General features: G+C 36.1%; 2 protein-coding genes across 2 annotated transcripts; both read left to right on the top strand.

Annotated features, from left to right (window-relative positions):
- Positions 1–13,345: 13,345 nt before the first annotated feature.
- Positions 13,346–17,538, top strand: LOC139901534 (uncharacterized). Its single transcript, XM_071884233.1, has 4 exons — positions 13,346–13,585; positions 14,001–15,184; positions 16,022–16,490; positions 17,449–17,538. The coding sequence occupies exons 1-4, from the start codon at positions 13,346–13,348 to the stop codon at positions 17,536–17,538; spliced, it is 1,983 nt and encodes a 660-aa protein (XP_071740334.1).
- A 1,683-nt stretch (positions 17,539–19,221) lies between these two features.
- On the top strand, positions 19,222–22,967 carry LOC139897957 (4-hydroxy-3-methylbut-2-enyl diphosphate reductase, chloroplastic-like). The gene is made up of 10 exons (XM_071880673.1): positions 19,222–19,508; positions 20,054–20,250; positions 20,367–20,546; positions 20,692–20,823; positions 20,897–20,971; positions 21,123–21,228; positions 21,489–21,583; positions 21,696–21,881; positions 21,985–22,071; positions 22,788–22,967. The coding sequence occupies exons 1-10, from the start codon at positions 19,253–19,255 to the stop codon at positions 22,851–22,853; spliced, it is 1,380 nt and encodes a 459-aa protein (XP_071736774.1). The 5' UTR covers positions 19,222–19,252; the 3' UTR covers positions 22,854–22,967.
- The last annotated feature ends 407 nt before the right edge of the window (positions 22,968–23,374 follow it).

Raw genomic sequence — 23,374 nt, 5'->3', positions numbered from 1 at the left:
TAACATGGTGGAATACCTATCTAGAGCAAGTGGGACAAGACGATGCGTACGCACTACCGTGGTCAGCATTCAAGCACTTGATGAACGAGAAGTACCGTCCCAGAACCGAGGTCAATAAGCTCAAGACAGAACTTAGAGGGTTACAAACCCAAGGATTTGATATTACCACGTACGAAAGACGATTCACAGAATTGTGCCTATTGTGTCCGGGAGCATTCGAAGATGAGGAAGAGAAGATCGACGCGTTTGTGAAAGGATTACCGGAAAGAATCCAAGAAGATATAAGTTCACACGAGCCCGCCTCCATACAACAGGCATGTAGAATGGCTCACAAACTAGTGAACCAGATTGAAGAAAGAATTAAAGAACAGACTGCTGAAGAGACCAAAGTGAAGCAAGTCAAAAGAAAGTGGGAGGAAAACGGTGATAAGAATCACCAATACAACAACAACAGCAATTACAACAATAATCGCAACAATTATCCCAGCAATTGCAACATCAATCGCAACTACAACAAACGGCCCAACAACAACAACAACAACAACAACAACAACAGCAGCAGCAGCAACTACAACAATCATCCCAACAACAATAATAACCGCAACAACAACAACAATCAGAAGCAGCTATGCCAAAGGTGTGAAAAGTATCACTCGGGGTTCTGCACCAAATTTTGCAACAAGTGTAAAAGAAATGGTCATAGCGCGGCGAAGTGTGAGGTCTATGGACCAGGGGTTAATAGAACGAAAGGAACAAATGGTGTCGGAACGAGTAATGGCAGAGCAAGTAGTGTCGGAGCAAGTTATGCCAATGTAGTTTGTTATAAATGTGGAAAACCGGGCCACATTATTAGAAATTGCCCGAACCAGGAGAACACGAATGGACAAGGCCGCGGAAGAGTTTTCAATATTAATGCAGCAGAGGCACAGGAAGACCCGGAGCTTGTTACGGGTACGTTTCTTATTGACAATAAATCTGCTTACGTTTTATTTGATTCGGGTGCGGATAGAAGCTATATGAGTAGAGATTTTTGTGCTAAATTAAGTTATCCATTGACGCCTTTGGATAGTAAATTTTTACTCGAATTAGCAAATGGTAAATTAATTTCAGCAGATAATATATGTCGGAATCGAGAAATTAAACTGGTTAGCGAAACATTTAAGATTGACTTGATACCAGTAGAGTTAGGGAGTTTTGATGTGATAATCGGTATGGACTGGTTGAAAGAAGTGAAAGCAGAGATCGTTTGTTACAAAAATGCAATTCGCATTATACGAGAAGAAGGAAAAAGCTTAATGGTGTACGGAGAAAAGGGCAACACGAAGCTACATCTTATTAGTAATTTGAAGGCACAAAAACTAATAAGAAAAGGTTGCTATGCTGTTCTAGCACACGTCGATAAAGTACAAACTGAAGAAAAGAGCATCAATGATGTTCCCGTCGCAAAAGAATTTCCCGATGTATTTCCGAAAGAATTACCGGGATTACCCCCACATCGATCCGTTGAATTTCAAATAGATCTTGTACCAGGAGCTGCACCAATAGCTCGTGCTCCTTACAGACTCGCACCCAGCGAGATGAAAGAACTACAAAGCCAATTACAAGAACTTTTAGAGCGTGGTTTCATTCGACCAAGCACATCACCGTGGGGAGCTCCTGTTTTGTTTGTAAAGAAGAAAGATGGTACATTCAGGTTGTGTATCGACTACCGAGAGTTGAACAAACTTACCATCAAGAACCGCTACCCACTACCGAGAATCGACGACTTATTTGATCAACTACAAGGCTCGTCTGTTTATTCAAAGATTGACTTACGTTCCGGGTATCATCAAATGCGGGTGAAATAAGATGATATTCCAAAGACTGCTTTCAGAACACGTTACGGTCATTACGAGTTTATGGTCATGCCGTTTGGTATAACTAATGCACCAGCTGTGTTCATGGACCTTATGAACCGAGTGTGTGGACCATACCTTGACAAGTTTGTCATTGTTTTCATTGATGACATACTTATTTACTCAAAGAATGACCAAGAACACGGTGAACATTTGAGAAAGGTGTTAGAAGTATTGAGGAAGGAAGAATTGTACGCTAAGTTTTCAAAGTGTGCATTTTGGTTGGAAGAAGTTCAATTCCTCGGTCACATAGTGAACAAATAAGGTATTAAGGTGGATCCGGCAAAGATAGAAACTGTTGAAAAGTGGGAAACCCCGAAAACTCCGAAACACATACGCCAGTTTTTAGGACTAGCTGGTTACTACAGAAGGTTCATCCAAGACTTTTCCAGAATAGCAAAACCCTTGACTGCATTAACGCATAAAGGGAAGAAATTTGAATGGAATGATGAACAAGAGAAAGCGTTTCAGTTATTGAAGAAAAAGCTAACTACGGCACCTATATTGTCATTGCCTGAAGGGAATGATGATTTTGTGATTTATTGTGACGCATCAAAGCAAGGTCTCGGTTGTGTATTAATGCAACGAACGAAGGTGATTGCTTATGCGTCTAGACAATTGAAGATTCACGAACAAAATTATACGACGCATGATTTGGAATTAGGCGCGGTTGTTTTTGCATTAAAGACTTGGAGGCACTACTTATATGGGGTCAAAAGTATTATATATACCGACCACAAAAGTCTTCAACACATATTTAATCAGAAAAAACTGAATATGAGGCAGCGTAGGTGGATTGAATTATTGAATGATTACGACTTTGAGATTCGTTACCACCCGGGGAAGGCAAATGTGGTAGCCGATGCCTTGAGCAGGAAGGACAGAGAACCCATTTGAGTAAAATCTATGAATATAATGATTCATAATAACCTTACTACTCAAATAAAGGAGGCGCAACAAGGAGTTTTAAAAGAGGGAAATTTAAAGGATGAAATACCCAAAGGATCGGAGAAGCATCTTAATATTTGGGAAGACGGAATCCGGTATAGGGCTGAAAGGATTTGGGTACCAAAATTTGGAGATATGAGAGAAATGGTACTTAGAGAAGCTCATAAAACCAGATACTCAATACATCCTGGAACGGGGAAGATGTACAAGGATCTCAAGAAGCATTTTTGGTGGCCGGGTATGAAAGCCGATGTTGCTAAATACGTAGGAGAATGTTTGACGTGTTCTAAGGTCAAAGCTGAGCATCAGAAACCATCAGGTCTACTTCAACAACCCGAAATCCCAGAATGGAAATGGGAAAACATTACCATGGATTTCATCACTAAATTGCCAAGGACTGCAAGTGGTTTTGATACTATTTGGGTAATAGTTGATCGTCTCACCAAATCAGCACACTTCCTACCAATAAGAGAAGATGACAAGATGGAGAAGTTAGCACGACTGTATTTGAAGCAAGTCGTCTCCAGACATGGAATACCAATCTCTATTATCTCTGATAGGGATGGCAGATTTATTTCAAGATTCTGGCAGACATTACAGCAAGCATTAGGAACTCGTCTAGACATGAGTACTGCCTATCATCCACAAACTGATGGGCAAAGCGAAAGGACGATACAAACTCTTGAAGACATGCTACGAGCATGTGTTATTGATTTCGGAAACAGTTGGGATCGACATCTACCGTTAGCAGAATTTTCCTACAACAACAGCTACCATTCAAGCATTGAGATGGCGCCATTTGAAGCACTTTATGGTAGAAAGTGCAGGTCTCCGATTTGTTGGAGTGAAGTGGGGGATAGACAGATTACGGGTCCGGAGATTATACAAGAAACTACCGAGAAGATCATCCAAATTCAACAACGGTTGAAAACCGCCCAAAGTCGACAAAAGAGCTACGCTGACATTAAAAGAAAAGATATAGAATTTGAAATTGGAGAGATGGTCATGCTTAAAGTTGCACCTTGGAAAGGCGTTGTTCGATTTGGTAAACGAGGGAAATTAAATCCAAGGTATATTGGACCATTCAAGATTATTGATCGTGTCGGACCAGTAGCTTACCGACTTGAATTACCTCAACAACTCGCGGCTGTACATAACACTTTCCACGTCTCGAATTTGAAGAAATGTTTTGCTAAAGAAGATCTCACTATTCCGTTAGATGAAATCCAAATCAACGAAAAACTCCAATTCATCGAAGAACCCGTCGAAATAATGGATCGTGAGGTTAAAAGACTTAAGCAAAACAAGATACCAATTGTTAAGGTTCGATGGAATGCTCGTAGAGGACCCGAGTTCACCTGGGAGCATGAAGATCAGATGAAGAAGAAATACCCGCATCTATTTCCAGAAGATTCGTCAACACCTTCAACAGCTTAAAATTTCGGGACGAAATTTATTTAACGGGTAGGTACTGTAGTGACCCGAACTTTTCCATGTTTATATATATTAATTGAGATTGATATTTACATGATTAAATGTTTCCAACATGTTAAGCAATCAAACTTGTTAAGACTTGATTAATTGAAATATGTTTCATATAGACAATTGACCACCCAAGTTGACCGGTGATTCACGAACGTTAAAACATGTAAAAACTATATGATGACATATATATGGATATATATATATATAGTTAACATGATACTATGATAAGTAAACATATCATTAAGTATATTAACAATGAACTACATATGTAAAAACAAGACTACTAACTTAATGATTTTTAAACGAGACATATATGTAACGATTATCGTTGTAAAGACATTTAATGTATATATATCATATTAAGAGATATTCATACATGATAATATCATGATAATATAATAATTTAAAATCTCATTTGATATTATAAACATTGGGTTAACAACATTTAACAAGATCGTTAACCTAAAGGTTTAAAAACAACACTTACATGTAACGACTAACGATGACTTAACGACTCAGTTAAAATGTATATACATGTAGTGTTTTAATATGTATTTATAAACTTTTCAAAGACTTCAATACACTTATCAAAATACTTCTACTTAACAAAAATTCTTACAATTACATCCTCGTTCAGTTTCATCAACAATTCTACTCGTATGCACCCGTATTCGTACTCGTACAATACACAGCTTTTAGATGTATGTACTATTGGTATATACACTCCAATGATCAGCTCTTATCAGCCCATGTGAGTCACCTAACACATGTGGGAACCATCATTTGGCAACTAGCATGAAATATCTCATAAAATTACAAAAATATGAGTAATCATTCATGACTTATTTACATGAAAACAAAATTACATATCCTTTATATCTAATCCATACACCAATGACCAAAAACACCTACAAACACTTTAATTCTTCAATTTTCTTCATCTAATTGATCTCTCTCAAGTTCTATCTTCAAGTTCTAAGTGTTCTTCATATATTCTACAAGTTCTAGTTACATAAAATCAAGAATACTTTCAAGTTTGCTAGCTCACTTCCAATCTTGTAAGGTGATCATCCAACCTCAAGAAATCTTTGTTTCTTACAGTAGGTTATCATTCTAATACAAGGTAATAATCATATTCAAACTTTGGTTCAATTTCTATAACTATAACAATCTTATTTCAAGTGATGATCTTACTTGAACTTGTTTTCGTGTCATGATTCTGCTTCAAGAACTTCGAGCCATCCAAGGATCCGTTGAAGCTAGATCCATTTTTCTATTTTCCAGTAGGTTTATCCAAGGAACTTAAGGTAGTAATGATGTTCATAACATCATTCGATTCATACATATAAAGCTATCTTATTCGAAGGTTTAAACTTGTAATCACTAGAACATAGTTTAGTTAATTCTAAACTTGTTCGCAAACAAAAGTTAATCCTTCTAACTTGACTTTTAAAATCAACTAAACACATGTTCTATATCTATATGATATGCTAACTTATGATTTAAAACCTGGAAACACGAAAAACACCGTAAAACCGGATTTACGCCGTCGTAGTAACACCGCGGGCTGTTTTGGGTTAGTTAATTAAAAACTATGATAAACTTTGATTTAAAAGTTGTTATTCTGAGAAAATGATTTTTATTATGAACATGAAACTATATCCAAAAATTATGGTTAAACTCAAAGTGGAAGTATGTTTTCTAAAATGGTCATCTAGACGTCGTTCTTTCGACTGAAATGACTACCTTTACAAAAACGACTTGTAACTTATTTTTTCGACTATAAACCTATACTTTTTCTATTTAGATTCATAAAATAGAGTTCAATATGAAACCATAGTAATTTGATTCACTCAAAACGGATTTAAAATGAAGAAGTTATGGGTAAAACAAAATTGGATAATTTTTCTCATTTTAGCTACGTGAAAATTGGTAACAAATCTATTCCTACCATAACTTAATCAACTTGTATTGTATATTATGTAATCTTGAGATACCATAGACACGTATACAATGTTTCGACCTATCATGTCGACACATCTATACATATTTCGGAACAACCATAGACACTCTATATGTGAATGTTGGAGTTAGCTATACAGGGTTGAGGTTGATTCCAAAATATATATAGTTTGAGTTGTGATCAATACTGAGATACGTATACACTGGGTCGTGGATTGATTCAAGATAATATTTATCGATTTATTTCTGTACATCTAACTGTGGACAACTAGTTGTAGGTTACTAACGAGGACAGCTGACTTAATAAACTTAAAACATCAAAATATATTAAAAGTGTTGTAAATATATTTTGAACATACTTTGATATATATGTATATATTGTTATAGGTTCGTGAATCAACCAGTGGCCAAGTCTTACTTCCCGACGAAGTAAAAATCTGTGAAAGTGAGTTATAGTCCCACTTTTAAAATCTAATATTTTTGGGATGAGAATACATGCAGGTTTTATAAATAATTTACAAAATAGACACAAGTACGTGAAACTACATTCTATGGTTGAATTATCGAAATCGAATATGCCCCTTTTTATTAAGTCTGGTAATCTAAGAATTAGGGAACAGACACCCTAATTGACGCGAATCCTAAAGATAGATCTATTGGGCCTAACAAACCCCATCCAAAGTACCGGATGCTTTAGTACTTCGAAATTTATATCATATCCGAAGGGTGTCCCGGAATGATGGGGATATTCTTATATATGCATCTTGTTAATGTCGGTTACCAGGTATTCACCATATGAAAGATTTTTATCTCTATGTATGGGATGTGTATTAAAATATGAAATCTTGTGGTCTATTGTTACGATTTGATATATATAGGTTAAACCTATAACTCACCAATATTTTTATTGACGTTTAAAGCATGTTTATTCTCAGGTGAATACTAAGAGCTTCCGCTGTTGCATACTAAAATAAGGACAAGATTTAGAGTTCATGTTTGTATGATATTGTGTAAAAACTGCATTCGTATGAAGGTAGCATGCAATCAAAAGCAAGTAGCATCATGCAGTAGGGAAATCATGTAGTAGCATACGGCATATAGCAGTAACAGTAAGCAGCGGTATGCAGTAAGTTCAGCGGAAATAAGTAAACTAGCAAGTTGTAGATTAGTCCTATTAGTGAATCCTACTCAGGTCGGTCTTAGACTCACTAATGCAACCTAATTCCCTACAACCAATGCTCTGATACCAAATGTGATGCCCCGTACAAAATCATCGTGTACGAATCATCAACAACAGGATCATTACAAGGTTAAGTACTATATGCTGTAATTAAAGAAATTGCATTCATGATAAAAAGGTGATGTTATAACCGACATCAAATGTTTTACATTTCAAAAGCACGATTCACTAAGTAGAAGCAAATAATAAGTGTACGTGACCACAATGGTCGTTACAAGTCATAGTTCAAAAGTACGAATGTTTGAATGCAAAGTAAAGTAGTTCATGTGTGGACAACTCTAAGCAGCGGGTTCTACAGCACGACTAGTACACAGCAGAAGCAACCTCAAGCACCTGAGAAATACATGCTTAAAAACATCAACACAACAGTTGGTGAGCTATAGTTTAAGTATAACAGTATGTAAGGTAGGCCACGAGATTTCAGTGCTACAAAGAGCGTTTCAAAACAGTATGATAAAGTATATGTTAACCGTGGGCACATGGTAACTAACTTAACGTTTAAAAAATACCCCCTGAAAGTACACTTGGCGAGTGCGTATGTATACGAAGTATTAAACACTCGTTGACTGCTAGCGTGACTAGCCCGAGTGGGGATGTCAAACCCTATGGATCCATATCTAAGATTCGCGTTCACCGGTTCATAAACCAATGATTAAACGTTACCGAGCTAAAGGGAATGTTTTTGCTGTTATATAACCCACACATATATAAGTTTAAGTACTCGTGCCTAGTATGTAAAACATAAAATCCGCATGTATTCTCAGTTCCCAAAATAAGTTAAAGTAAAAAGGGAATGCTATAACTCACAATGATATGTAGCGGTAAAGTAGTAGTCGGGAAAGGTGTGCAAGTAAATGGTCCGAAGTCCTCAACCTAAGTCAAATAGTACTAAGTCAGTAAATCGTCTTAATAGGTTTAAAAGTATGTAATTAAGGTCTTAAGGGTCATCATCATTCATCATCAAACAAAAGGCGTAAAGTAAGTTTCGTTTATGAAAGTAGTTTTCAACAAAGTCTGACTTCAGTCAGTCACCACGGCCTCTACCCTTACTGAATTAAGGTGATACCAGTGGCCATGGCTCCGTCTATGAGTCCCTTAAGTGTGGTAAAATTTACAGAAGCAAACTCGTCTTGGTTTGACCGTGGCGACGGTCTAAGTGCGAGTAGGTCAGAAATTTCTGCACAACGTTAAAGGACATAGTAACGATCGGAGGGCCATAAATCCTAAACCGTAACTTGGATTAAGACGAGTCCTATATGAAAAGTTATCTACTCGAAAAGTTCTATCTAAAAATCAAGGTTAGAACAGCCCAGGTCTACTGGTCTGTTCCAGAAGCATCAGGTCAGTAGGTTTTGGATAGAACAGTGAGTTTAAAAGGGTTCCGGTGGTCTTGGTGTTTGATGTTCATCATGGTTCTCATCCTTGATGCATATAGCTTCAAGTGTACAACTCATTGATGTATCTACATCATCTTAACCAAGTCTTGACCATCATAACCCATGTGCAAGTCTAAGACATGAAGCACAACTCACTTAAGAGTTGTATGAAGTTTGATGAACCAAAGTTGCATCAAAGTCTTAGATCTAACACATACATGGACTTTAAAGCTAATAACAAGTTACAAACTTGAAAGTAAACTAACTAATCAAGATCATAAGTAGTAGAACATAGTTCTTAGTTTGATCTTGAAGATCCAAGACTCAAAAGTCTAGACCCAAAGTTACATTTAAAGAAAACTTGTTTGTGTGTTCTTGAACTTTCAAAGTTAACTTAATTTGTTCAAGAGATATGAGATCAAGACTAACTTGTAGTACTTGACCATATAAACTAACTATATGAAATTAAAGTGTATAAAATAAAGAAACAAGTTAATTAAACAAGTAATTAGTTCAAGGGTTGCTCATACTTTAAAGATTCAACCAAAGTTGATCTTTAAGTAAAGTAAACTTTAAGTTTACTTCCATGACTTACAAGTATGTCTTTCAACCATGAACTTTATAATCTTTTGAAACAAATAAGGTAGAACATAACTAGATAGATTATGTTCTTGTTGTTCTTGTTATAACAAGATAAAAATGAAGAATCAAACTAGTAAGTTTATTCTTGTAACATGAAAGTAAGTAGCAACAATTATCAAAGACAAGTAGTTAAACAATAATCAAGAACAAGTAACAATTAACAAATGATGATGATGGATGACTTTAGGATTCGGTTTTATCAAGAAAAAAAGAAGAAGAAGAACTCAAGTTACTTACAAGGTTTAGAGAGAAAAGAGAGGAAAAAGAGTTGCAAGTATGTGTGTGTTTGAATGGGAGGGAATACAAGTGAAGTAGTATTACATAAAATGAAACAAAAAGGCACTCCCAAGGCCTCAAGATTTCGGCCAGCTGCAGCTCACAAAGGGGGAAGGGTTTTGTTTGGTGGTCTCTAGCATGTAAAGCTTCAAAAGTTGGATAAAATGGGTGTTTGCATGGGAATGAACAAGTAACTTGATTCTTTACTAAGTTAACTAACTAGTTACATGTTAAATGGTGCTTACAAGTTGCAAGAGTGGGCTAAATGGTCCATTACAAAATGTAGGGTGGGCTTGGAAGTCCAATAACATGAGTCCATTACACTAACAAAGTCCAAGTTCAAATAAATCACAAGTTAAACCAATTAAAGCCCAAGTAATTAACCAACAACCTTAGTTAATTAAAATGATTAATAAACTAATCATGAATGTAAATAATACTTGAAAATATTATTCGTGCAAGTTCCGGGTGTCACAAAGACGTTTCGGGCACTTAAAAGTCAAGTTCGGGCAATCATGGCAACATGTAAATGTAATAACGTACATTCGTTTAATCACACGTATTAATAATAATAATTATTAATAAATAAACGTTGGAAATTCTAGGGTCGTTACACAAATCATTGTTTCAAAAGTAACATAGTTTGAATGCAAAATAAACGTTTCATGCGAAGACATCTCTAATAAGCGCAGCGGGAGTCTACAAAGCATGGCAACTACAGCGGAATCAATCAAACCTTAAGCACCTGAGAAAAACATGCTTAAAAACGTTAACACAAAGGTTGGTGAGATATAGTTTAAGTATAATAGTAATGTAAGTTAGGCCATGAGATTTCCGTGTTTCAAAACAGTATGAAAAGTATATGTATAACTGTGGGCACTTGGTAACTAACTTAACGAAAATAACACCCCCTAAAAGTACACTTGTCGAGTGCGTAAGTTTACGAAGTATTAAACACCCGTTAAATGCTAGCGCTACTAGCCCGAGTGGGGATGTCAAACCCTATGGATCCATATCTAAGATTCGCGTTCACCGGTTCAAAGACCAATGACTAAACGTTACCGAGCTAAGGGGAAAGTTTATGCCGTTGTATAACCCACACATATATAAAGTTTAAGTAATCGTGCCTAGTATGTAAAACATAAAATGCGCATGTATTCTCAGTTCCCAAAATAGTTAAAGTAAAAAGGGATGCTATAACTCACAGTGGAAAGTAGTAAAAGTCGATACGCGGAAAAAGTAAGCAAGTGGTTGGTCCGAAAAGTCCTCAACCTAAGTCAAAAGTTACTAAGTCAGTAAATCATTTCCAAAAGTTTAAATGTATGTAAATTAGGTCTTAAGTATCATCATCATTCATCATAATTCAAAAGGGTAAAGTAAGTTTTAAGTCAAGACTAGGGTTTGAAACAAGGGCTGACTTCATTCAGTCGCCACGACCTATATACAAACTGAAATGAGGTGAGACCAGTGGACATGGATCCGTATATGAGTCCCCTAGGTACTGACCAATTTCCAGAACCAAACTAGTCTTTGTTTGACCGTGGTGACGGTTTAAGTGCGAGTAGGTCAGAAATTTCAGCACAACGTTAATATGGTGTAGTGACCTTCGGGAGGCCATAGATCCTAAACCGTAACTCGGATTAAGACGAGGTCTAAACGGAAAATCATTTACTCGAACCGAAATAACTGAAAATCAAATTTCCAGTAGTCTAGGTAGTCTGATCAGTTCCAGAAAACAGTAAGAAAGGTGTTCCGGTGGGTTCTTGGTGCTTGATGCTCATCACGGTTCTCATCCTTGATGCGTATAGCTTCAAGTGTACAACTCGTTGATGGGTTTGCATCATCTTAACCAAGGTTTGACCATAATAACACTACTGTAAGTCTAAGATAAGTAGCACAACTCAATTAAGGGTTGTAAGTAGTTTGATGAACCAAAGTTACATCAAGATCTTAGATCCGACACATACATGAGTTCTAATACTAATATTAAGCTACAAACTTGAAAGTAAACTAATTAAACAAGTTCTTAAGTTGTAGAACTTAGATCTTAGCTAGATTTTAAAGATCCTAGACTAGAAAGTCTAGATCTAGTGTTCTTAAGTTAGATCCTAAGTTACAAAACTTGGATTTACACTTTAATGAAACCATAAGTTATGAAACTTAGATTTTCAACTTGTAAAGTGTATGTAAGCTTGTAAGCTCTTATTTACAACAAAATTAGAAGACCATAAGCTATAGAAACTTAGATCTATCATAAGTATATGAAGTTATAACTAGAAAGTTACACTTCCATGTTCTTGAACTTACAAAGTTAACTTTAGTTTCAAGAAGTATGAGATCAAGTTTTAACTAGTAATACTTGACCATGAATAACCAATCACGAATTTAAAGTAAATAAAATGAAGAAATAAACTAGATCTACAAGTATTAAGTTCATGTTTGTTTCATACTTAAGAAGATTCAAATCAAAGTTTGGATCTTAGGATTTAAGTCTACAAAACATGAACACAAAGAAGATCATCAAGTTTATGAACTTTAGATCTTGAAAACATTTAAGTATGGAACCATAAACTAACAAGTTTAGGCTCTTGTTCTTGGTTCTTCATCAAACAAGGATGGAAGTAACCAAGATTACATGAAGATACAAGTTAGAAAACTTGATCTTTAATAACATCAACAACCAACAAGCAAGTAATTAAACAAGAAGTAATGATGATGATAGATATATGGTTCAGTTTTTAGAGGAGAAAAGAAGGAGAAACAAGGTTTGTTACTTACAATATTTTGAGAGAAAAAGAGAGAAAAAGAGTAGTAAGTAAATGTGTGTGTGAAATGAGGAAGTAATACTTGTAAATATGTAACAAAAAATGAAAATGGATCTCTCTTGTGACTCCCCTAATGCCGACGGTATTGGGACCAAAAGAGGAAGTCAAAAACTTGCTTTCTAGTGTGGGATAATGGTGTTAGCTAGAATGAGGAATAAGTTAAAGTGTATGGAGAAAGATGCTAGCATGCTTGAGTAACTTTGTCTCCTCATTAAGCTAATTAACCCATGATTATTCTTAATGTAATACTAGCATGAAAGATGGGCTCACTAGTCCATTAAGTGTGTAGGGTAGACTTACTAGTCCATGAAATAAAAGTCCAAGCCAAGTAACCAACAAATAAATAAAAGGCCCAAGTAATTAACTACTAACATTAGTTAATTAAAAATGATTAATATTAGTTAATCATGAAGGTAAATAATATTCGAAAATATTATTCGTGAAACGTACGTGTGTCTCAAAGGCAAGTCGGGCATTGGAAAGTCAAATACGGTAACAAGTAAATGTATAACAATACATTTACTAAAACGCAAGTATTAATAATAAATATTAGGATTCTCTCTCCTCTGGTTGTCCCAACGGTACAAACCCCATAACCATCTCAAGAATTTTGGGGTGTAAAATAAGCATCAAATCTCCAAGAATTAATTGCCACGAACACCCTCATTCAACTGACAATCACAAAACGAGTAAAACATGATCGGTCTTACCGGTGTTTGGAATATCACACGCCACCAACAGTCAACTGCCGGAAGTGGTTTTCCGGCCACTGTTCAAGCGTTTCCCGGTAACTTTCCGGCGATTGAGCTTCAACGGCTTAACTTTTTCTGGCTCAGGAACATTTTTCTCATAGGAAGTAATCTATTTTGGCTCACGGGTTACAGCTTTGTTTTTCCGACGACGGCTGGCTGTCACCGGAGATTAACTTCTCCGGCGGTTAACTCTCTTTTCCCCTCTCTGTGATTACTTTACGCATGTGCTTTACTATATATATCTTTATCTATATTTATTATATATAACTTTGCTACTTGATATATTTATATTTATCATAATTATAATAATAATATACATAATATATCTGCGTTTCTGTGTTGCATTATTTATTTTGTGTTCTAAAGTAACCGTGCTACTTGCCTTTTCTTCCATTTTGATGCTTGCTTTGTGTAAATTTTTTTTCTTAACCTTCCTGCTATCTAGCTTTTGTTTTGTAACTCGTTTGAGGCCTTTTTTTTTATTATTTTTTGTTAATTATTGATAGTTTTTTTGCACTCGTACTATTGTCTGCGTTTTGCTCGCTTTTTTATTTCGGTTTTTTTTTTGTAACTCTTTCCTACTAGTGTGTTGTTAATAGGGTAAGATTAACTCGTCACATACACATGGTTACTTGAGGTCATGTCCTACTAGCTTAGGGGCGGGTAGGTCTAGAGGGAGTAGAGATTTTCGTGTTAGGATTAGAGTAGGTAGTTGGAATGTAGGAAGTTTGATGAGCAAATCCCGTGAACTTATAGAGACGTTACTTAAGAGTAAAGTGGACATATTGTGTGTTCAAGAGACCAGATGGAAGGGTGAAGAGGCGGTTGACATTGGTGACTACAAGTTGGGGTTTTCGGGTTCCAGAGTAGCTAGAAACGGGGTAGGGATCTTTATAGGGCCCCGTCATAAGGATAATATTGTGGGTGTGGGTAGGTGTAGCGATAGGATTATGTCGGTTAGGTTAGTTATCCAGGAGGAGTCTTACATGGTTATTTGCGCTTACGCACCTCATGCTGGTTTAGGCGAAGAAGAAAAAAGTCGCTTTTGGGAATCGTTAGATGAAGTTGTGAGGAGTTGCCCCGCTGATCATCGATTACTTATTGGGGGAGACCTTAATGGACATATAGGAACGATTTCAGACGGATATGCGGGTGTCCATGGGGTCTTTGGGTACGGAGTTCGAAATGAAGAAGGACGCTCCATTCTCGAATTCGCTGTTGCCCACGATTTGGTTGTTGCAAACTCTTTCTTTAGGAAGACGGAAGCTCAGCTAGCAACCTTCCACAGTGGAGGTCATAGTACCCAGATTGATTATTTGCTGCTTCGCAAAGGGGACCTTAGGACCTGCAGAGACTGTAAAGCCCTGACTACCTGGACCTGTTCCACTCAACACAGACTTTTGGTCATGGACTTGGTTCCGCAGAGACGGGTTACTAGGAGAGGGAGACCCGCCCAACCTAGGATCCTTTGGAAGAATCTGAATGAAGAGAAAGCCGAAACTTTCAAAGCATCTGTTTTGGAAAGAGTAGAGGCAGTAATGGATACTGTTACTCATGGGGATGCAGATCAGATGTGGAATAGTTTCGCATCAACTATTAGAGATGTCGCCAAGGAAACCTTAGGTGTGGCAGTTGGGACATCGAGAGGACACAAGTCTTGTAGAGAATCATGGTGGATTAGTGATGAGGTTCAAACCAAAGTCGCACTTAAGCAACTGAGGTTTAGGGAGCTCGTTACATGTCGGGATGGGACACGTGATGACAGAACTAGGGCAGAAGAAAGGTATAAAGAAGCTAAAAGAGAAGCTAAGAAGGCCGTTGCCCGTGCAAAAGATAAAGCGTATGAAGTTTTGTATAGGAAACTAGACTCCAAAGAAGGAGCAAATGATATTTACAGGATTGCTAAAGCTAGGGAGCGTAGGAGGAGGGATATAGATAACATCAAGTTCATCAAGGATGAAGCCGGTCAAACCATAGTAAAGGAAGACGAAATTAGGAAAAGATGGGAAGGGTATTTCCAATCTCTTTTCGTGGGTGAAGGACCCGGGCGCCAAGAGGACCCGCAGGACTTGGGAATAGGACAATTCCAGAACAACAATTTCTGTAGGAGAATCAGTCAGGAAGAAGTAAGATCGGCACTACGAAAGATGGGTAGAAACAAAGCTGTTGGACCAGACCAGATCCCAATAGAGGCGTGGCGGTGCCTAGGCGAGGATGGTGTCAGGTGGTTGACGTGTCTTTACAATAAGACGCTTAGAAGTTATAAAATGCCTACGGAATAGAGACTCAGCGAGATTATCCTCATTTACAAAAATAAAGGGGATGCCCAAATCTGTGGTAATTATAGAGGCATAAAATTACTTAGCCATACTATGAAGCTTTGGGAGAGAGTGATTGAGACTAGACTCTGACGCGAAACTACGGTTTCCGAAAACCAATTTGGTTTCATGCCAGGGCGCTCTTCGATGGAGGCAATTCATATTTTAAGAAGCGTTATGGAGAAGTATAGGGAGAAATAAAAGGGTCTAGAGATGGTCTTCTTAGACTTGGAAAAGGCCTATGATTGCGTACCGCGAAAGTTGATTTGGAAGACCCTTAACGTTAGGGGTATCCCAAGTAGATATATTAGAGCTATTATGGATATGTACGATGGGGCGAAGGCCTGCGTTCGGATGCCTGTGGGAAACACAGAGTATTTCCCGATAGAAGTAGGGTTGCACCAGGGATTGGCCCTTAGTCCTTTCCTTTTTGCTTTGATCCTCGACGAGCTGTATCGAGGAATACAAGAGAACATCCCTTGGTGTCTGATTTTTGCCGATGATATCGTGCTTGTATCGGAAACAAAGGATGAGCTTAATAGAAGGCTGGAACAATGGAGGGAAGCCTTAGAACAAAATGGGCTACGGATCAGTAGACAAAAGACGGAATATCTTAGTTGCGAATTCGGTAGGACTGATGATGAACTAAATGTTGGAGGGAACATCAGCATTGGGGACCAGATCTTGCACCCACAAGAGTCGTTTAGATATCTAGGCTCGGTCCTCCACAAATCAGGAAGGATAGACGAGGACGTGACTCATCGTATTAAGGTAGGTTGGTTGAAGTGGAGAGCAGCGAAAGGGGTCTTGTGCGACAAGAAGATACCACTCAAATTGAAAGGAAAATTCCTCAAGGTGGCAATCAGACCTGCCATGTTGTACGGATCAGAATGTTGGCCAATGACGAAGGCCCAAGAGAGAAGGATGGAGGTGGCAGAAATGAGGATGCTTAGGTGGACGTGTGGTAAAACCATGCTAGATATGATCCCAAATGGTGTGTTTAGGGAAAAACTTGGAGTCAGTAGCATCATCGACAAGCTAAGAGAAGAACGACTTCGTTGGTTTGGGCATGTGATGAGACGACCACGTATTGCCCCGGTTAGGAGAGTTGAGGCACTCACGGTAGATAGTGTAAGGAGAAGGGGTAGACCTACTCGTAGGTGGATGGATAGACTAAGACTCGACATGAGGGAGCTTTCGTTGACCGAGGACATGACTTCTGATAGGGATGCGTGGAGGGCTAGAATAAGAATAGTTGAGTAGGGCTACTTTTATTATTATTATTGTTATTGTTATTGTTATTGTTATTGTTATTGTTATTACTGCTATTACTGTTATTATTCTTACTATTACAATTATTAGTATTATTATTGTTATTATTATTATTTTTTGTATCACTATTATTAATTATTAGTGTATTAGTATTTGTATTACAAATATTTATTACTATTAATATTTATATGAACTATTATTATTACTATTATTTGTATTACTATTACTATCGTTTTTATTAGTTTTATGTACTGTTACTAATATTATTAAATGAGTATGTTTTTGGTATCTTTGGTTTTGGATGTATGCATGCTTGCTTGGTTGTTTGTACGTATGCACGTAGGTTCTTGTATGTTTGTATGTATGTATGCATGCATGTAGGTTTTGTAATGAAGGTGTGATGCAGTTACACACGTTTTTGTATGTGAGTTTGTTTTTTATGTATGTATATTTGTAGGTAGGTATGTATGTATGCTTGTTTTTTTACTTGTCTGCAGGTGTGGTATATTCACTCATGTATGTATGTTTTGCTAATAGGTTTATGTAGGACTTGGTGTTTATGCTATGTATGTATGGTTGTATGTGTGGCTTTATGCATGTATGTATGTACGTAGGTATGTTTCATGCTTGTACGTAGGTATGTCTCATGTATATACGTAGGTATGTCTGGTGTGTATGTAGGTTTAGGTATGTGTGTATGTATGTACGTATGTATGCATGTATGTATGATCAGGTGATTCGCATCGCTCGGTGCATCTTGGGACCATTATGGCTGAGGACGACTTCCCTTGCTCTAGAGCTTGGTTGGTTCCTTTTAGTTGGGTGGTTTCGGGGGTGTCTACCGTAAAGGTGCATGAGTGGTTTTTGGTTTGCTAAGGGTGGTTGGCTCTTTGCTTGCGCAACAACTTCCACCCGGCATGCCCTCGAGTTGCTGTCCACAAGGTCTTTTGGCTCTATTTATTGAGGCAACGACAAGCGTCGTTTTAGTGGCGTCTTGACTGCCGCTCAGAGCCTAAATTGATTCTTAGGCATGCTTTAAACCCCATGAAAATCTGATTCTACCATTTTCATGGCGTCCCCCCCCCCCCCTTTTTTTTTATCTATATATTTTATTATTTTTTTTATTTATCTTTGTATTTTTTAATTTCTATTTTTTAGTTTTAAATTTAAAAAAAAAATCTTTTTTTAGCCGGAGGTCCTCACGGAAGCAATCTCTCTACCCTGGAGTAGAGAGGGGGATGAATTTCCTTTCCCGTGGGTGGAGAATTCTCTCGACTCGTGGTAACAGAAACGACTTCTCTTCTAGTTTAGGGTAGAGGAATGATTGTCTACATCTTACCTCCCCCATACCTCGCAGGCGCGGGATTGGATATTGTTGTTGTTGTTGTTGGTGTATTAATTTTATTATTATTATTATTATTATTATTATTATTATTATTACTAATACTACTACTACTACTACTATTACTAAATCGATCACATAATTTTCCACTTTATGATTGTTTAACTTTTTTTCTGATTATAAATTAACTACGTAACTCTTTTTTTAATAACTGTTTTATATACTTATATGTATGTATGTATATATATATATATATATATATATATATATATATATATATATATATATATATTGAATAGTTTTTCCTATTTTATTAAATAGTTTGTACCAATCGTTGATGTACGTCTCACTTTATTGATTGATCATTTGAATCTTTTCTCTCCAAAAGACGAAAAATAAAACAAAAAATGATAAATAATTACTTTCACGTTTATTACAAATCAATCACATAACTATTTTTGGTCCTTGCTTGACAAAACGAAAAAAAAAAAATGATAGATAATTACTTTATCAATAATTAGCTATGTAAATAATGTTGATCAAGGGTGAAAAACTGGCGCAAAGTCAGGTCTCCCAACTAGTTAGTTATCAATCATCATTCATCTATAGAATTTTATTTTTCTTTCCAAACCAGAAAAATACAAACACTATCGTGGCATCAAATCCTCCAGACAATATTCAATCCCAAAATCGAATTTTAAAAAACGACAAAATTTAAATCCAACATATATAACCAAAAATTAAAATAGAAAAAACGAGGGACACAAAATAATAAAGAAAAAACGAGGATCACGAGATAAATAAACAAACTAGTCTTATACTCTCTCATTTGTTATTTTCTCACTAATTCTTACCTTCAAATAATAATTAAATTAAATAAATTAATACACACACCATTTCACCACACACAACACGCACAATGGCATCTCTTCAACTAACACCTCTTTCCACTTGCACCGACCTCTCTCTTCCTGAAATCCGAGTTTTCCGATGCCGGAAACCTCTCTCCGTCAGATGTTCCGCCGGAGAATCATCATCATCACCGTCAATTTCCGTCGGTTCCGAATTTGATGCTAAAGTGTTCCGGCATAATCTGACCAGAAGTGATAATTATAACCGGAAAGGATTCGGACATAAGAAGGAGATTACTGAGCAAATGAATATAGAGTTTAACAGTAAGCAATCGTTATCTGTTTCATCTTATAATTAATTAAGGATTTTATGATTAATTTTTAGCTTAATTGACGTTAATGAACTGATATTGTTGAATATCACATAAGGATATATTTTGTGGTATCGTGATCTGCTGATTAAATACATGTCTTAGTTAAGATATTATTTGATTTGAATTTGAATTTGAAGTAATTGAAGTTTGAGAGGTTGTTATGCATGATTAATTTTGTTCTCTATTTATTTGATGTTATGTGATGGATTATTTCATTTGTGACATGAAATTAATGAGTTCATTCAAATTTTCATGGTTGAATTTTATCTGTTAGTAACTTGTTATGACTAAATTGAGTTTTACTATTGTGTTGGATTAATTATTATGTTAGTTATACTTGCTTATAAATACTAGCAAGGGCCAGATTGGTAGTTTATCTAATCGTCTAATTGAATTTCACAATTATGATCATGTGGTATGTTTAATCTTTTATATAAAAAGTGCCAGTGAATTCTCAATTCTGTATGCTATTGATATATTTTGAAAAATGAATAGGTGACATCATAAAGACGTTGAAGGAGAATAACTACGAATATACATGGGGAAATGTTACCGTAAAGCTTGCAGAAGCATATGGATTTTGTTGGGGGGTTGATCGTGCGGTACAGATTGCTTATGAAGCCAGGAAACAGTTCCCTGACGAGAAGATTTGGATCACAAATCAAATCATTCATAACCCAACTGTTAACAGGGTACTAGATTCTTAACAGATGAAGCACCACTTTTTCAGTTCTATATAGTTGTCCTCTACGTTGTGCCATGTCATTTGGATCATAACTAGTAAAAATTTTTGCTTTTATAATGTTAGAGGCTAGAAGAGATGGAAGTACAAGAAATTCCTATTGAAAATGGAGAGAAACAGTTTGATGTTGTTGATCAAAAAGATGTTGTTATTCTGCCTGCATTTGGAGCTGCAGTTGAAGAAATGTTTACTCTGAATAACAAAAAAGTGCAGATAGTTGATACCACATGCCCCTGGGTCAATAAGGTATTTGTGTTATATATTTGTTTACTATATTCTTAGTTGCTTACAATTCAAATGTGTTTTGTGGGTTTCACATGCATTTTATTATGTTTTCTATTCATTAAAAGGTAAAGTAGTATGCGCTTATGTATGTTTGTTTGGATTTAAGGTGTGGAATTCGGTTGAAAAGCAGAAGAAGGGAGACTATACTTCGATAATTCATGGTAAATATAATCATGAAGAGACTATAGCAACTGCATCTTTTGCAGGAAAGTACGTTATAGTGAAGAACATTGATGAGGTAAGCTTAATGTTCTTCTTCTAAAGTGAAAGACTTGTTAAGCCTTCAATTTAATGATTTTGTACTTAATCAGGCAAAATATGTGTGCGATTACATTCTCGGTGGTACACTCAATGGATCTAGCTCAACCAAAGAAGCTTTTATGGAGGTGCTGTACTGCTAATTTCCTTTTTATCAATTTAATAATGATTTTTTCACATATGCTATGCCAATTTTTTCTTTGTTTCTTCTCATGTCTTCTCTTTTCTTCAGACATTAATATATATATATTTTTTTTTTTTACATTTGCATTCTTGCAGAAATTCAAATCTGCAACTTCCAAGGGTTTTGATCCGGACAAAGATCTTGAAAAAACTGGCGTTGCTAACCAAACTACAATGTTGAAGGGAGAAACCGAGGAGATAGGTTATTTACCTTTCAATTAGTTCATTATATTACTTGTTCAGACCCTTTAATTAGAAATCACAAGAACTATAGTCAATTTGTATTACATGTCAAAACAATTTCAGATCAACCCGAAACTCTTCCTTGTCCTAAAACCTTTTTTTTTTTTTAATCTATGTGACTTGTTTCAAGTTAACATTAATGCTCGACCGTTCGTTAGTAAATAGATCATAATTACCACCTCTACTTTTTATACTTACTTTATATTTCGTTATATGCAGGAAAATTACTAGAGAGGACTATGATGCAAAAGTTTGGAGTCGAAAATCTCAACAAGCATTTCATGAGCTTCAACACCATTTGTGATGCTACTCAGGCAAGTCTATAATTCATAACGTACTTAGTTTTTGCTCTTAATTTCCACAATACATAATATTATGATTGTTATAGTTAAAATGAATAAATCATAATCTTATCTTATCCTGTAGGAGCGGCAAGATGCTATGTATAAGTTGGTAAATGAGAATGTAGATCTTATGTTAGTAGTTGGTGGGTTTAACTCGAGCAACACATCGCATCTACAAGAAATTGCAGAGGAACGTAACATTCCATCGTATTGGATTGACAGTGAACAAAGAATAGGTCCTGGAAACAAAATAGCTTACAGATTGTTGGTAAATAGTCTCACCTTGACCCTGGTTTCTGGTTATTACTTTATTTTTAGTTCCTTTATTATATTCAACTACAATTAAAAATTATATTCTTCCATTATAACAGCATGGGGAATTGGTTGAGAAAGAAAACTGGCTACCGAAGGGGCCTATCACGGTTGGTATCACATCTGGTGCATCCACCCCCGACAAGGTAACTTTTGTCACTTTAGGGAACGGATCAAAACAATGATATTTGGTGTGGGTCGGGTTGACCAGAACCTTCTTTGTCCAACTCTTCTTTATTATATACTTTTGAATCCTTAATAAGTGTTTCAAATCTGATTATGAAAACTATGATATTTTAATGTTATTTTATATGACGATTTAGGATGCTTTTATTCATTATTACTACACGATGAAAAATGTCTCGATCTTGATGTTTGACCATCTTTAACAATGGCGGGCGTGTTGATGGGTAGGGGTGGGGTGTTTGGCGGGCGTGCTAGTAAAGTGGTAAATAATGGGGTGACGTGTTGAGTGGCGTGTTGGGTGATGTGTCAAAATATGGTTGGAATTTCGGTGAAAAAGAGGATAAAAAGTATTTAAAACATATTAAATAAATATATAAATGTTACACGCCACAAAACTTTCGCGTGCTCCAAAATGGTTGAGCACGCCTTGTTAGTGGCGTGCTGGGTGTGTGCTAGGAGCACATTGGCACGACACGCCACTGGTAATCATTGTCTTAATGTTGAATATATCGTACAATTTTATCCTTTAGAAACAGAAATGACCTATATTGATTTAGCTATAACTTATAATTATAATTATAATTAATTGATATAGTTTTCACATGTTACATAGTACATTCACTACAGGTTTAGGTGCTTGATTTTTATAACTTGTTACATCATGATATATCTGCAGGTCGTTGAAGATGTTCTAATGAGGGTTTTTGAGATCAAAAGTGAAGAAGCACTGCAACTGGCCTAGTGTAAATATATGTACGTAATAAGATAGTGAAATATAGTATACTCAAATGCGTTTATGAGCATAGAAACGTGCTCTCATCTATTTCAACTCAGCAATACTATGCCCCTTTCGAAAGTATAATATACTGTAGGAAAAATAGTATAATGTACCCGAGTTTCATTATAATAATGAATTGTGATATCATATAATCATGAATCGTATAAACAAAATTGAGATCAAATAAAACAAAGGATATATGTGAAAATGAACCAGGTATTCTACTTGTACATTTCATGAAATACTCAAAATTACTATCCTTTGTTTGTTCAGATATGTAAAAGGTGGCAGTTTTGACCCATTTATGAACGGATCGATTCGAGTTATGTTCTACATTTAATGGGTAAAAAGGGTTAAACAAATATTTTTGTTTAAAAAATTAGATTTGTATTAAAAGTAACAAATATTTGGGGCCGCCTGCTTTGCAAGAAAGTTCTGGGTCTCGAACCCCAACTCATTTGTTAAATGTGTTAGATGACTTTGTA

This window comes from Rutidosis leptorrhynchoides, chromosome 3, assembly GCF_046630445.1.
Source record: "Rutidosis leptorrhynchoides isolate AG116_Rl617_1_P2 chromosome 3, CSIRO_AGI_Rlap_v1, whole genome shotgun sequence".
In the NCBI taxonomy this organism is placed as follows: Eukaryota; Viridiplantae; Streptophyta; class Magnoliopsida; order Asterales; family Asteraceae; genus Rutidosis; species Rutidosis leptorrhynchoides.
Note: the sequence above shows the minus strand (reverse complement) of the source record. Positions and strands in the feature narration are given on the sequence as shown.